The sequence below is a fragment of the Bubalus bubalis genome, chromosome 6 (assembly GCF_019923935.1).
Source record: "Bubalus bubalis isolate 160015118507 breed Murrah chromosome 6, NDDB_SH_1, whole genome shotgun sequence".
In the NCBI taxonomy this organism is placed as follows: Eukaryota; Metazoa; Chordata; class Mammalia; order Artiodactyla; family Bovidae; genus Bubalus; species Bubalus bubalis.
Window position 1 is genome coordinate 26,238,582 of NC_059162.1, and position 22,750 is coordinate 26,261,331.

General features: G+C 42.7%; 1 protein-coding gene and 1 long non-coding RNA gene across 3 annotated transcripts in view; one reads left to right on the plus strand and one right to left on the minus strand.

Annotated features, from left to right (window-relative positions):
• The window catches only part of VTCN1 (V-set domain containing T cell activation inhibitor 1), a 67,714-nt gene that overhangs the window by 24,927 nt on the left and 20,037 nt on the right, over window positions 1–22,750 (plus strand). For both annotated transcript variants that reach the window (XM_044944500.2, XM_006054096.4), the window contains exon 2: window positions 15,726–15,790. In XM_044944500.2, coding sequence (XP_044800435.1) covers window positions 15,726–15,790 — 65 coding nt within the window. The remainder of the gene's footprint in view (window positions 1–15,725; window positions 15,791–22,750) is intronic.
• LOC102413980 lies at window positions 8,438–20,462 on the minus strand. The gene is made up of 3 exons (XR_327174.4): window positions 16,227–20,462; window positions 14,849–14,900; window positions 8,438–9,895 (listed from the first exon to the last, which is right to left on the minus strand). It is a non-coding gene; the product is annotated as an uncharacterized LOC102413980 (long non-coding RNA).

Consider the following 22,750-nt stretch of genomic DNA (forward strand, 5'->3'; position numbering starts at 1 on the left):
TCTCCACACAGCTAAGTCAAGTCCTCTCCCAGGGCTTGTCTGCCTAAGATTCAGCATTTAGCTGCTGTGTTTTCTTGTGGTACTGCCCATGATATCTGCCAGGTGCGTGCACTGACAATGTCTGGCTTGCTCACCTCGCTGCCCGCTGTGTGTGCTGACACCCATCTCTGCTGTTCAGTTCCATCACACCCCAGGTGCCTTGGTTTGTCTCTGCACAGGTAGACCAGATCTTCGCTCGCATTTGCCAGACTGGGGTGTGGAGCGAGCCGAACCAGGAGGTTCTCCTCTTCAGATTGGGAAGTGCAGCAAGGAGGCTCTCTCCCTGGTGGTTCTCCCACAGAAAAAAAAAAAAAAAGGAAGAAAGCGAAATGCACTCTCAGCCCAGGCCACAATAAATTTCAGCAAATGGAACCCCCTGACCTGACCACTAGCTCAGGTCTCTCTCTGCCCTGATTGTTAGCAAACCAGCACGGGCTTTCCACGCAATTAGAGTCTAGGTTTCTCCAGCTCCTCTGTCTGAGGGGATTTCCCAGCAGGCGAGCGGGCTCCTCTGGCAGGGTCTGCCCCTGGGGATTTTCTCTTCCTTAGAGATCCCTCAGGGGCACCAGTCCCATACTGAGGTCTTTTTTTTTTTTTTTCCTATCTTACACTGTTATGTGGAGATCTATCTTGCAGCTTTGTTTGTACAGGAAATGTGCCAGTTTCCCGCAGCTTTTCTCTGAGAATTGTTCCACATGGGGAGTATATTTCTGATATGTTTGTGGGGGGAAGTGAGCTCCCCCTTCTCTACCCTCTTGATCCTCCATCCCCTCTTTTATATTTTTAACCTCTTTGTTTCTCTGTACTATCAGATCAGATCAGATCAGTCACTCAGTTGTGTCCGACTCTTTGCGACCCCATGAATCGCAGCACGCCAGGCCTCCCTGTCCATCACCAACTCCCGGAGTTCACTCAGACTCATGTCCATCGAGTCAGTACGATACCATCCAGCCATCTCATCCTCTGTCGTCCCCTTCTCCTCCTGCCCCCAATCCCTCCCAGCATCAGAGTCTTTTCCAATGAGTCAACTCTTCGCATGAGGTGGCCAAAGTACTGGAGTTTCAGCCCCAGCATCATTCCTTCCAAAGAAATCCCAGGGCTGATCTCCTTCGGAATGGACTGGTTGGATCTCCTTGCAGTCCAAGGGACTCTCAAGAGTCTTCTCCAACACCACAGTTCAAAAGCATCAATTCTTTGGCGCTCAGCCTTCTTCACAGTCCAACTCTCACATCCATACATGACCACAGGAAAAACCATAGCCTTGACTAGACGAACCTTTGTTGGCAAAGCAATGTCTCTGCTTTTGAATATGCTATCTAGGTTGGTCATAACTTTCCTTCCAAGGAGTAAGCGTTTTTTAATTTCATGGCTGCAGTTACCATCTGTAGTGATTTTGGAGCCCAGAAGAATAAAGTCTGACACTGTTTCCCCATCTATTTCCCATACCATGTGTAATTCTTCCACTCTTACTTTGGATTAACTATTTCTCTCTCCCAGGTGTAGTCAATCTACTACTTAACCTGTTCAATAAGTTTGAACTCAATTATTTATTTTTCATTTCTCTATATTGTCTGGTTCTTTTTCAAATTTTTCTAATCAGCCTTTTTAGTCTCTTGTTCCTTACTCAGGCTTGCCTTCCCTCTTCCATTTATTTTAACAAATTTGAAAGGCTTATTTTATAATCTGTATCTAGCAGTTTCAATATTCAAAGTCTTTTCATTTCCAGTGTGTGGCTTGTTTCTACCAACTTTTGTTCATGTTAGTTTTTTCTCTGTGTACTTAATTTTTTTATTATGAACTGATTTGGGGGAATTTCATTTGCAGAAATTTGTTGGAGCCTGAGGTGAGAGTGTATTTCTTTCTCTTCTTTTCTTTTTTGAGGTGGGAAAATGATTTATTTTTTAATTTTTAAAATATTTTCATTGAAATATAGTTGATTTACAATGTTGTTAGTTTCAGTTGTACAGATATATTTATCTGTACAGATATGTGTGTATATATATATATATCTGTACAACTGAAATTTGTACAGGTCTATATATATAGGCTTCCCTAGTGGCTCAGTGGTAAAGAATCCACCTGCAATGCAGGAGACATGGGTTTGATCCCTGGGTGGGGAGGATTCCCCAGAGGAGAGCATGGCAACCCACTTTAGTATTCTTGCCTAGAGAATCCTATGGACAGAGGAGCCTGGCAGGCTACAGTCCACGGGGTCATAAATAGTTGGACATGACTGAAGCAACTTGGCACACATGCATATATCCTTTTAAAAATTATTTTCCATTATAGATTATTACAAGATATTGAGGATAGTTTCCAGTGCTGTACTTTGTTGGTTATCTACTCCATATATGTTAGTGCGTATATGTGAATCCCAAACTCCTAATTTATCTCCCCCACTTTCTGGTAACCATAAGTTTGTTTTCTGTGTCTGTGAGTCTGTTTCTGTTTTGTAATTAAGTTTATTTGTGTTATATTTTAGATTCCACATATAGTAGATATCAAGGGATATTTGTCTTTCTCTGACTTACTTCACTTAGTATGATCATCTCTAGGTCTATCCCTGTTGCTGCAGGTGGCATTTTTTCCTTCTTTTCGATGATTGAGTAGTACTCCATTGTGGATATATGCCATATTTTCTTTATCCATTCATCTGTTGGAGAGTATATTCCTTCCAAAATATTTCCTTCAACTTCTATCAAGCATCAAAACTTTACCTGCTAGGAACTCTTTAAACTTGGTTCTTGGTTTAGGATTCTTTGGGGCTGGATGTGTTGGGAATTCAGGCTTCTAAACTGCATGATGACAGAATGATAATATACCCAGACTCAGGGGAGTAATTTTTTTTCTCTTCACTCAAAATTAAGACCAACTGACGCTATTGTCCTTTGGGGAAGTAGGGATCCTCGCCTACCTGAGGCTCCAGTTGGGGCTCCTAGCTTGCGTGGTCCCTTAGCTTTGTCTCTGTTGACTCTTAAGACAGAAGCTTGTGGTCATGGGGAAGCACGGCCAGCCGCTGTTCAGCACTCTCTTGCCTCCCTGGATTCATGTGTCTCCTTCATTTTCAGCCTCTGTACATCTCACTTCTTTTTCTTGCTAGCAAAAGCAAGTGTTCAAAAATAATATGCATGTGGTTTTGCTTTGTTTTATTCAGCATTTTAAACACTTATAAAATAAGATGGTTATTTTTAATATATCTGTATTCACTGTTGCTAGTAAGTTAAATTTTCATTCTCTGCAAAGCTCCTTTAAGGACTCCTCTATTTCATAAGTCATTCATGGAGAGAAATTATATTGGAGTATAATTGATTAGCAATGTTGTATTAGTTTTAGGTGTACAGCAAAGTGATTCGGTTATACATATGTGTATATGTGTGTGTGTGTCTGTGTGTACGAGTGTATCTATTGTTTTTCAAATTCTTTTCCCATTTAGGTTATTACAGAATATCAAACAGTACCCTGGGCTATACAGTAGGTCCTTGTTGGTTATCTATTTTTTTATTTATTTATTTTTGGTTATCTATTTTAAATATGGCAATGTGTACATGTCAACCCCAAACTCCCAATATTTTCTTTTAAAAAGGAAAGATAAACGATTTCTGCCATAATTGGATGCTCAAAAGTTAAGAATGTGTTAGTTTCCCTTAGTAACAGAGTACTGATATTTAATTTAACCATTACTTCAACAAGTTTTAAATACTATGTGCTAGACACTCTGAGGGAAACGTTTTCTGAGGTGGAGCACTTATTCAACAAACATTAACTGCCTACCATATTCCAAGAACTGGAAAAAAGCATGAACAAAGCACAGAAATGAGAAACAGCCTGGCCTATTTAGAGGCCCAAAGTAATGTAGAATAGATGGAACACAGAGGTAGGGGCCAGAGTGGGGCAAGAAATGGGATAAAGTATCCACAAATTTATGTAAACTCTTCTTGAGCTTATATTTGTGTTCAAACTTTAAACTTTAAGAATTTATATGCATGCTTCACTTTTCATTCTCAAATCAATACTTGAGATTCCAGTCTTAAGCTTTTACTAGAATACAGAATCTGAATGTGTTCTGAGAAGTCTTACTCAGAAGATTAAAAGAAATCTTGTGTTTCTTTGTAGCCCTGTAACAGTCTCTGGGTCTGTGCCAGATCCTGGGTCTCAGTGGGTTAGGGTGGCTCACAGGGTCTGGGATGGGAGTTGGGGGCGGGTATTGGAGAACACAGTAGGTTCTTATTGCAAGTAGTACCAGGGGAATGCAGAAACCATAAATCTACAGGAGGAAGTTGAGACCAAGTCGTCAGAACTCAGGCTGGACCAGAAGGGGAAGACCAAGAGCAGAGTCTGAAATCATCACGAGAAGGTCTGGGTTCAAACCCAGCTCCAGGGCAGAGGCAGGCTGCAGAGTCCAGGAAGGCCAGGGAACTTCATGGCTATACCAGACAGGTCCACAGGGGAGTTCAACTTGAGGATGGCTGTGGTTCCTAGAACAGGGAGCGTCTCCCCTGTATTGGGTTTCAGAACCATCCTTGTTGTGGAGAGGTTTGTTACAGAGCACACAGCAGCAACAGGGCAGCTGAAGAGTGCAGCTCAGACAGAGTGACCAGGTCCTGAGAGAATGGGCCTGGCAGCCCGATGGCCACATCTCCGTCCTTAAAACCTTTCCAATGGCCACACCTGGAGAACTGTGCCCGTGTCTAAAAGATGAGAATCTGGGTCTTAGCAGGTAAGGATCTGCAGCAGATCTGTAGTCCTGGTAGGACTTTTGGAAGACTGGACACCATATCCCTACTGACTTCCAAGACACAGTGGCCTGGTTTTCTCTGGAATATTTTCTAGGGTTACTGAAATAGAGAGTGAATGATGGAAGCATCAGAGTCAACAGATATGACATTGTGTCCCATCTCAGGATGCAGACTTCAGACTGCCTGGGACAGACATATGTGCTTGGCTAGAGAAAAGCTCTGAGGAAGACAGATGTACTTGTTTCTGATTTTCTTAATGAATAAACAGTGAACTAATATCCCAGGGTTAGGTGTTCTGAGAGGATACAGCCCAAGCAGTTATCTGAATTTCTTCAGTGATAGCGCGTGATCCTGAAGGCAGGTCAAGAAATACAACACCCAACAGTCACTGTGGCTTTAGGGTATGGCAAAGGTGACGAGTTTCTCTGGTGGCTCAGTAGTAAAGAATTTGCTTGCCAATGCAGGAGACATAGACATGAGTTCAATCCCTGGGCCAAGAAGATCCCCTGGAGAAGGAAATGGCAACCCACTCCAGTATTCTTGCCTGGGAAATCCCAGGGACAGAGGAGCCTGGTGGGCTGTAGTCCATAGGGTCACAAATAGTTGGACATGGCTTAGCAACTAATCCACCACCACCAAAGGATGAATGGCATCATTCTCAATGACACCAGCCCCTGTTTCCATCGAGACTTCCTCAGATCATGAGTGCTGGGCTCTGTGAGGAATTGATAAGGGACAAGGATGACACAGTGTTGTCCATTCCAGAAATGATCAGGCTGAGATGATGTGGGCCAAGCCAGGGAGAAGGCAGTGGTGAAAGAAGAGCAGCCCAAACAACAACTGTGATCATGAAAACGAAGTGCTTGTTAGCAGCCAAACCTCACCCTGGGTGCTGTGAGCATCTCCTCAAGGCTGGTTTGAGAGACCCACAGTTAAGCTGTTACAGGGCAGGCCACACAGACCGCTTAGAGGACACCGGGCTTCTCTAACAGCACAGACACTTCACGGGAGGTTTGGAAAAGGTTTGAAGTGTGTTTGTTGTTAAACACAATGAGATCAGTTATGCTGCTGAAGCAATCTTCTGGAAATGTTTTTTTCCTCCGGGGTGAGAATGAGGAGGAACGGGAAATACAGGTATGATTAGGAAAAGGACTAGTAATCAACCTTGTGTTGACTTTTGTCCCACTCTGCTTGTGCACCCGGCTGATGAAATGCTAATGTGGGCTTTGTGGGCAATCGGGGGATGGTTATAAATAGAGCTGGCTTAAGAATAAAATAAAATGGCTTTGCCGCACACCCAACATTGTCTGGGGAAAGGTGGTGTCTAGTTATGAACATTCTATATTTTTCCACCTGACACTCCTCCTTCCTGTTTTCCTTTCAGGATTTCAGACTAAAGATAGAGGGAGACTCTTTCAGTCCATGTAAAACTGGCCGTGTAGTCCTTCCACCAGTTACAACTGTACAGAACATGAGCCTCAGCACAGATCTGAACACTGGGGTTTACAAAACTTGGATTTATATAAAATAGAGTATAGTAATGAAGGCCATGGATGATGGAGTCTAATTTCCCAGGGATGAGCCCTTGGAGGGGATCCTTGATAGTGGGCCTTTGTTTCCCCATCTATGAAACACAGAAATTATTACCTCCCTCAGAGGGCTACTGTGGGGATTAAATGAGGTCATACACTCAGTATCAATTATCACTGGTACATGATTAACAAAGGTTTTAGGAGGCAGGTACAGAATACAGAACTCTGGCAATGGCAAGGCCAGAGCAAATGCCAAGGAGTATCAGATTATAGAATCATTTAACTACTACATTTGAAAGGGACTTTGGGGATTGTTCCAACCCTCGTTTAGTGCCAGAAGCTCTTCCCTTCCCTCTTCTCTCCTTAAGTGGTTGCTCAACCCCGTGTGCACACCCACACACCGTGACGCGGGGCTGCAGGCTCAGGCCAGTGCGACAGTTCTGTTGGGAAGTTTCTCTCTATGGAGAATCTAAACCTAACCTCTAGCACTTTCACGTACTGGCTTTGTTGCTTCCAGGTGATGGAGAACAGGCCCATATAGCCTACTTCGTTTTGGAATGATCATCACTACAGTTAGTCCTCTCTACTAACTATTCTTCAAAAGGCTTCTCTTCTAATCACATCACCACCCTGACCCTGTTTTTCCTGGACCCATGATTATCAACCTGGGTGACACATCTGGAGATGGTGTTAGGTTGTCACAAGAAGGGCAGGGGTGCTACTGGCATCCCGGCTAGTGGCCAGGGATGCTGCCAAACAACCTACAATGAACAGGACAGCCCCACAACCAAGAATTATCTGGTTCAAATCATCAGCAAGGCTAAGCTTGAGAAACACTCTCCTAAATATACACTAGAATCGGTGGTCTTCTTAAAATATGGGCATATTTATGCCAAAATATGCAGTCAGCTAACATTGCCATTAGACTGGCATTACTTTGCTATTAAATTAGCCTTGATTTGTTATTAAATTAGCCTCAATTTGCTATTAAACTAGCCTCGACTTGATGGACACGAGTTTGAGCAAGCTCCAGGAGTTGGTGATGGACAGGGAAGCCTGGCATGCTGCAGTGCATGGGGTTGCAAAGAGTCGGACACGACTGAATGACTGAAGTGAACTGAACTGAACTAAATTAGCCTGAGACTCAGGTAGTTGGTACTGATCAGCCAATTAAAGCCCCCTTTCATGTGTTGCTGCTAACCCAGGGATAAGGCCCATATGATCACTTAGAAATCATTTATCAATAGTGGTCCTCTCTCTTGCTGAGTCTGGAGGCAGCCTTGCAGTCTTTTCCAACATGATATCCTAGGCCATCACCATCAATCATACAAAACAAGCTGGTGTGCGAGATGAAATCCACTTGCTGGTCATGGCTCTCTGATTTTGTGGCATGGGGGCCCAGATATGATGTAATCCTGGGGCCCGGGCTTTGGAGGACCCCACAATCCTGTGTTATGACCCCTAGTGGCAGCTTGAAAGAAGAGAGGATTCCTCAACTTGACTCTCAAAAGCACCCAAGCTTCTCATACAGTTTCCTAAAATCCCTTTCCTCAACACAAAGCCATGTTGTCCGCTGTCATTAAAGCAGTATGGGCAGAGTGGGGATACCCATTCTGCAGTATGGGGCAGAAAGGATGCCCCCTCTTCTACACTCTCCTCAAGCTCCCAGGAACAGCGCCTTCTCTTTGCCAATTTTCTTCCTCCCTCTTCACTCCCCACTCTTGCTGCTCCTTCTCTGATCCACTCTGTGATCTCATTTCCTGGATCCACACTGGCCTTGATTTCTCCAAAATGAAGAAGTGAAGGAGAGGAACGTAGAGGTAGGGAAACATGTTCTGGATTCTTCAAGGAAAGAAAGAACTTGAGTACTCAGCAATCTAAGCTTCTCACAAACCTAAAACCTACACTAGTCGATATCTAGAGAACGGTACATAGTTTTACCTTGAAGCCCAATGCTTCACATAGAAAGAAAAAGTGAAAGAAAGTGAAGTCGCTCAGTCGTGTCCGACTCTTTGCGACCCCATGAACTGTAGCCTACCAGCTTCTCCGTCCATGGGATTTTCCAGGCAAGGGTACTGGAGTGGGTTGCCATTTCCTTCTCCAGGGGATCTTCCCAACCCAGGAATCGAACCCAGGTCTCCCGCATTGCAGGCAGACACTTTACCCTCTGAGCCACAAATAATTCCTTTTCTCCTTTTCTGGGGAAAAAAAAAAAAGCAGAGAGAGAGAACCTTTTTGGATAGGCTGTAATAAATGTCTTCAATTTCAGCATCCCTTTATAAACCTAGTTGCTTCATTAGTTTATAAACAAAGTAATATGTTTGATTTATTCAAATATTTACTTGATTTATTCAAATATTCTGCTTGTAATATTTAAAAGTAGAATTTATTCAGATGAATCCCATATTTGCTAACTTAACCTAGTTTTCAGAGTATTAATCATTTATCAGTGGCACAAGTAGACGTAAGCTGATAATCTATAAGAAATACAGTCTCTCTCAGTTTTCTAGGTATTTGGGAAGGAGGAAGAAACTGGACAACAGAGAAAGCATTAATGTCTGAATAAGACAAAGAGCATTTGATGCCTTCCCAGATGACTGCTCTACATAACGGCAGAGCAAATCTGGGAAGTCCTTGTTTTCAGAAATAGAGCTAGAGAAGATATTCATGGGTGGGGCTGAGGGGGCCTTCCAAACTTGCAGCCTCCTGCCATATGGCACTTTTTCTACAAGTATGGCTCCTAGGAGAACAGGCTCACAAACTGGACTCCCTGGGTTTGAGACCTGGCTCTCCCACTGTCTAGCTGTGAGAGTTTGGTCATTTACTTAAGCTAAGCCTCAGTCTCCCCACATGTAAAAAGGTAAAGATAGCGACACTTGCCTCAAGGCATTACTGTAAGGAATGAACGGGACTCTGGATGCACAGCACTGGCAGACAGAACAGGACCGATAAGCATCAGCTATTGGTTAATCATCCTTACGGATCTCTGATACAGTGCGAGTTGGTCCTTAAAAGGTAGGTATCTCATTCCAGTTTTCTTTTCTTTTTTTTTAAAGACCTGATGAGAGTTCATTTCAATGCAATTGGCAAGGAAATTTGATTGTTTCAGTGAGATAGCATTTTAAGATAATAACTGGAATTATGACTAATTACACTATAACTGGACGTATCACAGATAGCAAAGACCTTGAATTGATAAATTTCTAGGAATTTCATACAATTTTGGAAGCACATATTAATAACACATTCCATAAAAATATAAGCTAAAGAAGATTAAACATTGCTTCTTTTTCAACAAGGAATTGCAAATAATATTTATTAGGGTCTCATATAGCCAGAAGGAGGTGGTACCCCATTTAGAAGGGTGATTGTTAGGTCAAAAGGATTGCCTATTTGGAACTTCTGAAACTGCAGGGTTAGGGAATCATCAATCTTGTTTCTTGGTAACTCATTACTATAGTCTGTCTGCTGCAATATAGATATCTATAAAGTCAATTAGCTCACATGTGGTCGGAAAAGAGAGGACTGATACAGTTTAATATGGATGTAGTTTTGAGTCACATGCAAATGTTTCCAAGGCGAGAGGAGCTGAAACAGCAGAGAAGAATGACAGTGTCAGTGGGAAAGGGCTGAGTATGGCTTTCTGTTCTGTTTTTCTTTTAATTTTAAATGAACCCATGCACTTGGGGCTCCCACCCCAGAGGCCCACATCCGGCCTTGCACCCCCAGGTTCCACTTCCCGCCATTGTACCCACCTTTACCACAACCTCACTGCCTTATATCACCTTAAGTTGGAGTTTCCACTCAATGGTTTCTGTCCATTTAAAAATTTCCCTGAAGCAGCTTCTGGGCCTACTAAGCTGCCTGCTTTGGCTGCCAAGTCATCTCCCAAGGTACCAATTACTGTGTCTCTTAAGAGACCGATCACAGAGTCACATGGGTTTTGAATGGTCTTCCCTTAGCCCTATTTTTTTCCCCACAAGCCTATTACGTTCATTGTGTGATTCTGTAGAACACGAGGTTATTCGGGAACACAGCATGTCTTAACAGAAATGCCTCATTTTTTCAAGTGTCACAGAAAGGGCCAGCAGCTGAAGCAAAGGCACATGAGAGAAATGAGCGAGGCCCTCCTCAGGTTGTGTGGTTGTTTTATGCTGATCCCCCGTCTGCAAGGCGGGCCCCTCCCCTGGCAGGCTGAGGTCTACAGACCCTGAAACTCCCCTCCGCAGGCCCAAAGCTCTCCAGTGTGATGCTCGGGTCCTGACCCCGTGCAGCACAGCAGAAACTTTTCCTTTTGGTTCTGCTTTGGAGACACAGTATCTATTACCATGAATTAGCTAAACATACTTTTGGATGAAGCCTTTCTCTTTACTTTCTTTGAAATTTGTACATGAAAATATACTTTGATTCTCCCTATTTTTCTCAGATTTAAATCAGTTCCTGGAGTGAAGTGAAAGTCGCTCAGTCGTGTCTCTTTGCGACCCCATGGAATATACAGTCCCTGGAATTCTCCACGGCAGAATACTGGAGTGGGTAGCCTTTCCCTTCTCCAGGGGATCCTCTCAATCCAGGGATCGAATCCAGGTGTCCCACATTGCAGATTCTTTACTAACTGAGCCGCCAGGGAAGCCCTGAAAATAACTTCCTACCTTCCTAGAATTCCTGTGAGAACTTGCTCCTCTCTTCATTGAAACCCTCACCACATTATATCTTATTACAGTGGCATGTATATGTGTCTGTGTGTGCAATGTATGTTTGTATATGTTTTATTTGTGTGTGTCTTACCTCAATTTACTGTAAGGATCTTGAGGGCAGGCATTTGGTTTACTTCATCTGTCTACTTCCTCCATAGTGCCCAGAACAATGTCCTGCACTTAGGAAGTACTTAATAAATGTTTATTAAGTGAACAAATCCTCCAAAGACACTGGTTGTCATCTGGGCTTTTTTGTCAGGAGAGTCTAACAAACGTGCACTGTGAATTCCAATGCAGTTGGTTAGAAGACACAGTTTTGCATTAAACATTTCCTGTAGCGCAGTTATTAGAAATGATTCTTAGGAAGTAAAAACCGAAAAGCGATGTAAGAACACCTTATGTGAAATATTTTATTCATCTTTTTAAAAAATTAACAAGCAGCAGGGAGGAATTATTTCATTTGGCTGCTCTGATATTTCCTGCTTCTCTTTCCAAGGCTCTGGAGGTTGAGCTGTTTCCCAAGGGAATACCAGCTCAGCCCAAACCTCAAGGTGATTTCTGCTTCGAGAGGGAACTTGCTGACAGACAGCAGGGCTCTGCTTCCACTGCAGAGGAAGCATGTGGGCCTGGGGCTGAGGGAGATGGGCTCAGCTGCTCTGACTGTGATGTACAATCTCCACTGTCCCCTCCCTGCTGGTGAGTGTCCAGGTATCTATTCAGTGTCTCTGCTGTCCACCCCACTCATTAGAGAGGGCAGGCCTGTGGCAGGGAGATCTGTGATGGCCCAGCGGGCTGGAAGGGTGGTTAGGAGTGCAGGATGCCAGGGGCAGTGTGGGAAGCAGCAAGGCTGGAGAGAGAGGGTTAAGACTCCCTTTGGAAGGCCATGTTGTCTACATCACAAAGTGGATTTTTACTATGAGGGAGATGGAAAGGCACTTGAAGTTTTAAGCATAGGACTAGTATGATTAGTTTTGTAGTCATTCTGACCAGTAGCTTCGTAGCTAAGCAACGGGTGGTCCTCACAAGCATTTCCATTGGCACCACCAATGAAATGTATACTTAGTTAGAAACCTGTGCTTGTTATATAACCACAGAAGGAAAACAAGAATGGTAATAACTGCTGCTGCTGCTGCTAAGTCGCTTCAGTCGTGTCCGACTCTGTGAGACCCCATAGACGGCAAAAGTACTGGAGTGGGGTACCATTGCCTTCTCCATGGTAATAGCTAATACCGCTTAAAGCTTCCTGTGTGCGGCTGTTCTAGGCAATCTTTTAAAATGTGTCAACTCGGTCTTCACAGGAAGGAATGGAAACAAGGTCCACAGTGAGTACCTAGTGGCTGGGATGTGAACCTGTTCAGGCTGGACCCAGAAGCCGTGCCGTGATTACAGCATTATACTGCCTCAGTATCACCCTCGGCCCCATTTCGACTAGGTCATCCCCCCTAAGCCACACTCATAGAAATTCTGGGACTTCCCTGGTGGTCCAGTGGTTAAGAATCCACCTGCCAATGCAGGTTCTGTCCCTGGTCTGAGAACTAAGATCCCACGTGCTGTGGAGCGGCTAAGCCTGAGCACCGCAGCTACTAAGCCTGAGTGCCTGGAGCCCGTGCTCTGCAACAGGAGCAGCCATGGCACCGCAATGAGAAGCCTGTGTGCTGCAACTAGAGAGTAGCCCCCACTCACCGCAACTAGAAAAAGTCTGTGCGCAGCAGCGAAGACCCCATGCAGCCAGAAATAAATACATAAATCAATACATAATAAAAAACTCTGAAGTCACCACTGATTCTGGCCGGGTGAAGCATGGGTTAGCAAGGTGTAGTCTAGAAGCAGGGCTGTCAGGAGAGTGTTGCAATGATGCCGCTGAGACATGGTAGTGACCAGGAGCAGTGGGGACAGAAATGGAGGAATATGAGAGAAATTAAGGAGACCAGGACCTGATCATTCAAACAAATGAGAAAATGTACACTGAATGCTTAGCACCAAGCCTACTACATGCTCTTTTTGATATACTGAAATACTTATATGATATTTTTGTTATTACCAGTTGGGTTATTCTCCAGATTTAAGTCATAGCTTTTAATAATAAGTATGCAGCAAATAGCCAGAGGTAAATTTTTTTACAGTAAAAAAGAAACATATGAATAGCTCTTATGGAATATGCAACAATCATTGCCCATTTTGATCTTAAAACAAGATCATAGCTAGGGCTGCTGTAATAAAATACCACAAACTGGGTAACAACAGAAAAAAATATTGTCTCACTGTTTTGGATACTAGCAGTCTGGGTGGTTCCTCCCAAGGACCATGAGAAGAATCTGTTCAGGCTTCACCCCCAGCTTCTGGTATTAGTTGGCAATTTTTGGTGTTCCTTGGCTTCTAGATCTCCGCTTTCATCTTCACATGCTGTTTTCCCTGTGAGTGTCTGTGTCCAAATATCCCCTTTATATAAGGACACCAGTCATGTTGAATTAGGGCCCACCCTACTCCAGAGGCTTCCCTGGTAGCTCAGCTGGTGAAGAATCTGCCTGCAATGCAGGAGACCCTAGTTCGATTCCTGGGTCAGGAAGATCCACTGGAGAAGGGATTACACCAGTCATATTGAATTAGGGCCTACCCTACTCCAGTGTGGGTTTCTCTGGTGGCTCAGACAGTAAAGAATCTGCCTGCAATGCGGGAGACCTGGCTTCGATCTCTGGGTTGGGAAGATCCCCTGAAGAAGGGCATGGCAATCCACTGCAGTATTCTTGCCTGGAGAATCTCCATGGACAGAGAAGCCTGGCAGACTACAGTCTATGGGGTTGCAAAGGGTTGGATATGACTTAGCGACTAAGCACAGCACTACTCCAGTATGATTTCATCTTAACTAATCACATCTGATATGACTATTGCCAAATAAAGTCACGTTCTGAGGTCCTGGGGGTTAGGACTTCAAAATATGAGTAGGGAGGGGCATACTTCAACTTGTAATATTTTTATAACAGATGGAGCAGGAATTACTCCTACTCCCATTTTAAAGATAAAGAAACTGAGTCTCAGAGAGACAAAGTAATTCACCCGAGGTAAGTGATTCCTGGGTCACAAATGCAAGTCTGCTCTGTCCAGCTCAGTAGTCAGAAAGCCAGACAGTACCTCTTGCTATGAGTTTGTTGAGCTGTTCTCACACACTTGGACCAATAATATCTGAGGCCACACCTAGGTGTGTAAAGAAAGTGGGCAGTGGTCAAATGTGGTCTCTTCTTGGAATCAACTGCAGATACCTTGTCAGTCCTAGTGATCATTTTGCTTATTCAGTTGTTGTCCCTATGTCTATATCTCATGAGGGCTTAACCTCTAGGGGAACTGTTTACTCAAATTGTTGCTCGTGAGTCTATCGTTTCTCTCTGGTGGGCTCATCCCTGAGCTGAGGGGAGCTGGGTACAATGAGCCTATTCGGGGCAGCAAGAAAAATGCCCTGTGCTTCCCTTCTCTCTCTATAGCATCATTCTTTGCCTCCCTGTGCCTCTCTTTTGTCCTGCCTATTGCATAACATCAGTGTGGGTGCAGGGAATGTGTGAGTTGGCAGCAATGAGACTGTGGCGGAGGACACCTGCCTGATGACTTATGCACCAGAGCAGGCAGCGCTGGGAAAGCTTCCCAGGGACTGCTTTGCCACCACGCCAGCTCTGACCTGCACCTTCTGTTCTGTCTGAGTCACTCTCAGCAGCTCAAGCCGGTATCCCCTAATGGGTTCCTCTGGGCAGAGAGGAGGGACACACCCCATCCTGAACCCCCATCCCTGGCAGGCAGTGTAGGAAGTAGTCAAATACAGATTCTGGAGACAGAGTCTAATCCCAGCTCTGCTACTTACCAACCATGTGAATTTAGGGAAGAAGCTTACTATCCCTATGTCATGTCTTCATCTGTAAAATGGAGATACGTTTGTTAACCTCATAAGGTTATCACATGGATAAATGATATAGTCCATAAATGGTGCCTAAAACAACATATCTGTGACATGATTCTAGCACTCAGTAAATATAAGCAGTATTTCCTTATTTGTTTATTTCCTAAACATCATTTATTAATCTGCTTATTGAAAACTGGCAAGATACATTTCAAGAAGTTACCAGTTGTTATGTCTGGATGGTGGAGTTTCAGGTGACTTTATTGTCTTATTTTTGTTTATCTGTATTTCCTAAGCTCTCTGTAATAAACTTCTTACTGTTTTAATAAAACAAACTCTCAGTGAGGATCTACAGAGTGAAGTGGACTAGTGGGTACAAAGCAAAGATATGACCACTGTCCTTAGTGGAGTTTAAAGTCTATGGAAGGAGACAAACAGATAGATTAATGATGTAATAAGAGGGATGCAGTAATGCTCAGGGTGGGCTAAGGATTGAACTAGTCTCCCTCAAGTGGCACCTGGCATTACAGAAATGCCATTGGGTTTTCCCCAGCAGTCTTTGTGTCTGATCTTCACTGATCTGGAAATAGGAAAGTAAGATGATGCACACAATCAGACAAAAGAGCCACTCCTTTAATCTATCCCAGCACCAGGGGGCCGAGGATGGAATTGTTGAGATCCCTTTCTAAGGCACCTATTTCTAGGAAAGGACATATTTTGAAGAAAAAGTTGAGAGTCTTTATATAGTACCTCCTACAAAGGGCAGGTATGAGCCTAGGTTGCAAAGCAGCATGTTAAGTGGAATAAAGAAGTAATTTCCTGTTTCTTTCTCTCTCCATAGCATTATTAGCATCATCATTATTCTGGCTGGAGCAATTGTATTTATCATCGGTTTTGGTATTTCAGGTATGTGATTTCCTGCATTACCACAATCCATCCGCTGCTCATCAGTAAGTCCCTAATCATTTAATGTGTAGAATGGCAAGAACACAGGGCCTTAACCCAGAAAACCTCAGAGGAGAGCCCTGGTTCTTCTACTTATTGACTGTGTTCTCTGCCCTTTAGTCATTTAACTCCCCACACCTCAGTTCCCTCATATATGATGTGGAGGAAATAACATCTTCATCACCAGGTAGCTGAGAGAATAAATGGAATGTCTCTCTGGCTGTTCTCTTCACCAGACAGTGCTGAAGATATCATTCTGGGATCACAGCTAAGTGCCTTGGCTGAGCCATTCTATCAACAGCTGACCTGAGTAGATGATTCCTTTGCAGTGGGGCTTCCACTGAAGTGTTGAAGAATATCAAGTCTTCAACACAGGGTTCTTAAACAGAATACTTACTGGTCATAACTGCTGTTCCATGTGGGAAACAGACGCCATTGTGGCATGGATGGTGAGTTTCCAAAGGCAGTCAACTGATCTCAGTTGCAGGAACAGTCCTCTCTTCTGTGTAGGCCACGTCTCAGGAGCATCTATTATGGATGCCAGATTAAGACGTTGAGTGAGTTAGACCAGCAGCTGTCCTCTCTGAAGTAAGTCACTTGCTTCATTTCCCTTGAAGCGCCTGACTCAGGCTAACACATTTATTTTAACTTAGACTGTGGCCAAAGCTATCAATTGATAACGTTAGTTCTTATATTTCCAGCTGTCTTTTCTCTCTGTCACTCTCCTGCAGTGTGTGTGCTGCCACTAAATAGTAATCACAAGGCCTAAATGAATAAAACTCATTCATTTGTAGATCTGTTTGCCTAGAGAAGATATTAGCATCTTTCTCCATTTTCTTTATCAGTAAAAATGTGTATTTTGTCTTTCATCTATTTTTCTATTGGGTTATCTTTTTCTTTTTGATATGCAGGAATTATATGCTGAGTGCAATTTGGTTATATGTATTGAGAAATCTCTTCTACTCTCTGGCTTGCTTTTTCACTCTCTTAATGATGTCTTTCAATGAGTGAAGTTCCTAATTTTAACACAGTTCAATTTATCTTTTTCTTTATACCAGGAATTTTTTGTAAGCAGTTTGTTTAAGATGTCTACCTATTCCAAGGTCACAGATATTTTCTTCTAGGTTTATCTTGTGGAAGCTTTAATGTTTAACCTCTCACATTTATATCTACAACCATCTAGAAAAATTTTGTGCATGGGCAAAGACGGTGGTTAAGATGGGTCAAAACACTATCCTTCCCCCACTTCTCATTAGTGTTATTTTTATCATAAATCAAGTAGCCAAATGTGTTTGGATCTGTTTCTGAGCTCACTAGCCTGTTTTATTCTAATATTCTTTTATAATTTGTTTTCTCTTTATCTTATCTCTTCCTATTCCTAATCTTGGGTGCTCTTTCTCCCCAAACCCTCTGTCAACTTAAAATAGATTTACAAGGTGTTAATTGGCCTTATAGTAGTTTTGAAGGAACCAGGTTTTGGTTTTGGTTTTATTTTTACTTTCTCTGATTTCCTTATTTAATTAATTCTTTTAATTTAAAGCTTTTATCTTCATTAATGTTCCTCTTCCTGCTTTATTTTGCTGTCTTTTAATTCTTTAAGTGATGATCCATTTAAGTTCTTTTTTATTTAAAAAACCTTTGTTGACGTATAGTTGATTTATAATGTTGTCTAATTTCTGCTGCATAGTAAAGTGACTCAGTTATACACATATGTACATTCTTTTAAAAAAAAATTTTTTTTTCCACTACAGTTTAAACCAGTAGACTGGATATAATTCCCTTTGCTATACAGTAGGACCTAGTTGTTGCTGACTTTTAATTCTTTTTCTAGTATCCTAAAATAAGCACTTCACAAAACAGTATGTCCAGAAAGCCAATAAATAGATCCTAGTAGATACTGCCATTTCGTTTTCCACTGTGATTTACCAAATTATTCTTAACCAGAGGTGTATGAGGGACCCCTGACACGTATGCATCACGTCCTCACCAACACTGGATATTGTGGAATACTGCTGTGATTTTAACTTCTATTTCCTGGTGACTAAGAGACGTATGTTTTCAAATAAGAAACATAATGTTGAGCAACAGAGCAAGACACAGAACAGTACATTCTATATGAAAAAACAGGGACTTCCCTGGTGGTCCAGTGGCTAAGACTCTGAGTTTCCAATGTAGCGGGGGCCGGGTTTGATCCCTGGTCAGGGAACCAGATCCCAAATGTGTAGCAACAGTTCCTTGAATACAAAGAAGACTCTTTAAGTGTTTTCTGAATAGACAAGTGGACAGAGGCATGGAGGGGTAAATACATAGATAGAAGTTACAGTTCACTCAGTTCAGCCATGAGCTACCAATAATATTAAAACCCTACCACCAGTGAAAGGTTTTCTGCCTTCTTTCTACTTCATAAAGTAAAAGCTGGTTATTTGGGATTAAATGGACTGTTTATTAGTTTAACACTATTTAGTTGGCTTTTTCTCAATTGCCTATATTAAAAGAACCACAACCGGTACCTGAGAGCATGACATTACCACACTTTAAATGAGTTAGATAAAATGTTAGCTGGATTAATATACTAGACAATGAAATTAAGCAAATAGCATTAGGTAGATAGTGGTGTGGTGGTAGTGGTGATATTTTTCAAGTCTTTTTGTGTTCACCTCATGGTGCCAAATAACTTTGCATATATTATCTGATTTACAACTCACACGAAATAGATAAATATTATGATGTCCTGATTAGAAACTTGTGTAAAGTTGCACACAGCTAGCAGCCAGGCACAAACACATAATTGCATTTCAAATCCTGACATTTGCTTCCAGAACCCACACTCCCACCCATCACCCTATACCATGATACTCATGCAGAGCTGTAACACAGAAGGATGTTTTCTGGTGTACCTTGCAGGCATTATTCCTGAGACCACAGATGATAAAGATATTTCTAAATACAGAAAAAAAAAATCTATTTCTTTGTAACTTTCCTGAGGCTGTATAGGTCACCTTCTCATAGGCATTCCACTCCTTCTGAACTCTAAATATGGACCCCAAATGCATTTGAGGTGGTTGGTTGGGAAGAGAGGCTGAGTAGCTTCCATCAGGCTGGTTTTAGGGCAGCCTTCGTGGATGACCCTTTAAGAAGGAGGGAGATGCAGTGGAAAGGCCCCTGACTATACTCTGCTAGTCTCTGCACTCTCACTCACCCCCTGGGTAACTTTAAACAGCTCTGTGTGATAGAAACACTTAGAGATCGGAGTTGCTCTAATCTCAGGGATAACATTGTGTATCCTTTGGGATGTAACTTAACTTTCTAGAACCTCACTGGTAAAATAGTGAGAGTCATTGTGGGAATTACATGAGACAGTGTTTATAAAGTGCCAGACACATATATGTGTAATAAATGGCTGCTGTTATTGTTTACATTGATACCATCATGCCATGAATAATTTGCTATTATCAATGCATTCACACAGCACCTCCTAAAACTTGAACAATTTCCTGGCCACACCAGGCAATTCCTCTGAAGTTAGGGAATCCTGGACAGGAAGTCACAGGACACTCCCTCCTAATGATGCTCCATCTTTGGTCACTGGATAAAACAATAAGGCATGTGCTTCTGGCACCAAAATACAAAATTGAAGTGGTTTGGAAAGAAACTGATACATATTTTTTTCACTGGAGTCATCTGGGAAATTAAATAGATGTTGACCTTTCTTATACTTCTTTTAAGGTTTTTAATTGTTTTTATTTTTACATGAGGTAGGGATACTGTTTTCATGGGTAGGCTCTCCACATATCTCAATCTGGCCCTGGATATCAGCAAAATGTGATAGAAGGAATACAGACTTAGAGCTTCCCTAGTAGCTCAGCTGGTAAAGAATCCACTTGCAATGCAGGAGACACCGGTTTGATTCCTGGGTTGGGAAGATCTGCTGGAGACAGGAACGGCTACCCACTCCAGTATTCTGGCCTAGAGAATTCCATGGACTAGAAAGAGTTGGACACCACTGAATGACTTTCACTTTCAGGCTTAGGAAAAACTCAGACAAGACTGAGTTTGACACTGGCTCCACTACTAGCGAGATACAGGGCTTCAGGCAAGCCATTTAATCCCACAGAGCTTCTTTATCCTATTCATATAATGGGTACAACAGTATAATTCCTACATCGCAAGGTTGTTCTCTGGCTTAAACTGAGCCACTGCAAGCATTTAGTAAAATATTTCTTTCCTCCTGGTGTGCTGATCTGCAATATTTCTAAATGATTCTAACTAATAATGGTCATCGATATCATCGATTTAAGGTTCAACACGTGGCAAGTCAGGTACCATGCTTTTCTTACACTGTATCATTTAGTTCTTTCAGGGACCCTCTGAGGGAGCTACTATTATTAACATCCCCACTTTACAGATGAAAAAAATTATGGAATAGAGAAATTAGAAAACTTGCCCAGGCCCTATATCCAATAAGTGGCAGAGCTGGGACTTGATCCCCCACAGCTTGATGTCTGTTCTTACATGCCAGGCTCTGCTGCTGCTTCCCTATTGTTCAGTTTCTAAGTCATGTTTGACTCTGCGACCCCATGGACTGCAGCACACCGGGCTCCCCTGTCCTTCACTATCTCCTGGAGTTTGCTCAGATTCATGTCCATTGAGTCAGTGATGCTATCTAACCATCTCATCCTCTGCCACTCCCTTTTCCTTTGGTCTTCCATCTTTCCCAGCATCAGGGTCTTTTCCAGTGAGTCAGTTCTTCACATCAGGTGGCCGAAGTACTGGAGCTTCAGCTTCAGCATCAGTCCTTCCAATGAACGTTCAGGACTGATTTCCTTTAGGATTGACTTGTTTGATCTCCTTGCTGTCCAAGAGTCTGTCAAGAGTCTTCTCCAATACCACAATTGAAAAACATTAATTCTTCAGCACTCAGCCTTCTTTACGGTCCAGCTCTCACAGCCATACATGACTACTGAAAAAAACCACAGTCTTGACCATACGGACCTTTGTGGGCAAAGTGATCTCTTTGCTTTTTAATACACTATCTAGGTTTGTCATAGCTTTTCTTCCAAGGAGCAAGCATCTTTTAATTTCATGGCTGCAGTCACCTTCTGCAGTAATTTTTGGAGCCCAACCTCCTTCCCTACATTGCTCCTTTCACTAGCCTGGCCCAGCATCCTTTCTAATGTTTTCTCACAAAGCAACTGTTCTCCTCCACCCTGTCCTCTTCTCTGGTGAGAGCGGCACTGACCAGGTGCTTCCCCAGGTTCCAGCAGTGCAGGTTTAAGCCTATGTTTCCACCTTTCCACCATGTGCTATGGTGCCCATCCAAACAGCTGGCGGCGGTGGATGCTGAGAATGCTGTCTATGCTATTGGAAACCACAGAACTTACTAAGTCATTTCAAAGGAAAGTTCATTTTCCCAGGTTTCATCCAGTGGTATTGGGCATCCCAGAATCATAGTTTCTATAAAGAATCCTTGCTTTGAGCTCGGCCTGGTGCTCTGTGACAACTAGAGGGGTGGGATTGGGGGTGTGGGGGTGGGCAGGTGGCAGGCACAAGAAGGATGGGATTATATGTATACTTATGGCTGATTCAGGGTTTCCCTGTTGGCTCAAATGGTAAAGAATCTGCCTGCAGTGCAGGAGTCTTGGGTTAAATCCCTGGCACAGGAAGATCCCCTGGAGAATGGAATGGCTACCCACTCCAGTATTCTTGGCTGGAGAATGCCATGGACAGAGGAGCCTGGTGGGCTACAGTCCATAGCGTCACAAAAGAGTTGGACATGACTGAGCGATTAACAATTAATGGCTGATTCACCTTGCTGTGCGACAGAAACCAACACCACATTGTAAAGCAATTATCCTCCAATTAAAAATAAATTAAAAAAAAAAAAAAGAATCCTTGCCTTGTGTTACCTATATCCCCACTTTCCAAGAGATTCCTGCTCCTACTGCAGATAGCAGTTAAATAGTGCCCATCCATGTGAAAACAGAAAGACTCCAATTTCAGCTTGCTGCCCTCTGACAATCCTCATTTTGCATGCAGACCAGAGCTATGGCAGTAATTAGCCCCCAGGAGCTAGAGAATTCATTTTCAGTGAGTGGCTGGGGCTTCTAACTTTAAAAAGGTTTGATAGAATCTTAAGAGACCAGTGGAATTCTTAAAGCCCATGCCTGTTTAACAGAGTTTTGTATCAGTAGATACAAAACTAGTAGTAGTTTTGTATCTACTGATACAAAACTCTAACCGTCTCTTAAAGTCCTTTTACCCTCAACCAGCCACACAAGAGCCCCTGGTGTTTAAGAGACCTGGAGAGTCACATTAGACCAGACTGTGGTTCCTAGAACATAGCTCCTTGAGCCAATATTTGTTGGCCAAATTGAAAACAGATTTCTTTTTGAGAGAAGCAATATTCGTATGGTATTGCTTGCAAATTAAATTTCATTTTATCACTTGTAACCATCATTTATTCACCTAACAAATAAGTACTTATTGATTGCTTTCTGGGTGCAAAAGCAATGCCTAGGTCCTCAGGGTTTTTAAAATTCTCACTGGCTTTTATTCCTCCTTGATTTGCTACAAGGAGGGGGGATTTAATCAGCACTGCACTCATTCCATCTGCCACATCTTTAATGCAACCTTAAATGAGCTAGAGCTGGAGGTGGGTCCCTGGGGCACTCCACAGCTGCCTACTTTTAATCATTACGTTTTCTAAGAGATATTTCAACAAATTCTCCACCTGTGGGCTCAAGGCCAACACATTAAAATTAATTTGGTAACATAATTACTGAACTAAGATAAGTCATTACCATTTCATTCTCTCCATAAATTGTGCTAATCATGTACTTTTTCTAAAAAGTAATTTTTCAATTCAACTTTAATGGGACTTTATAAACTACAATCAAATTTACCCTTGCTCTAAAATAGTTA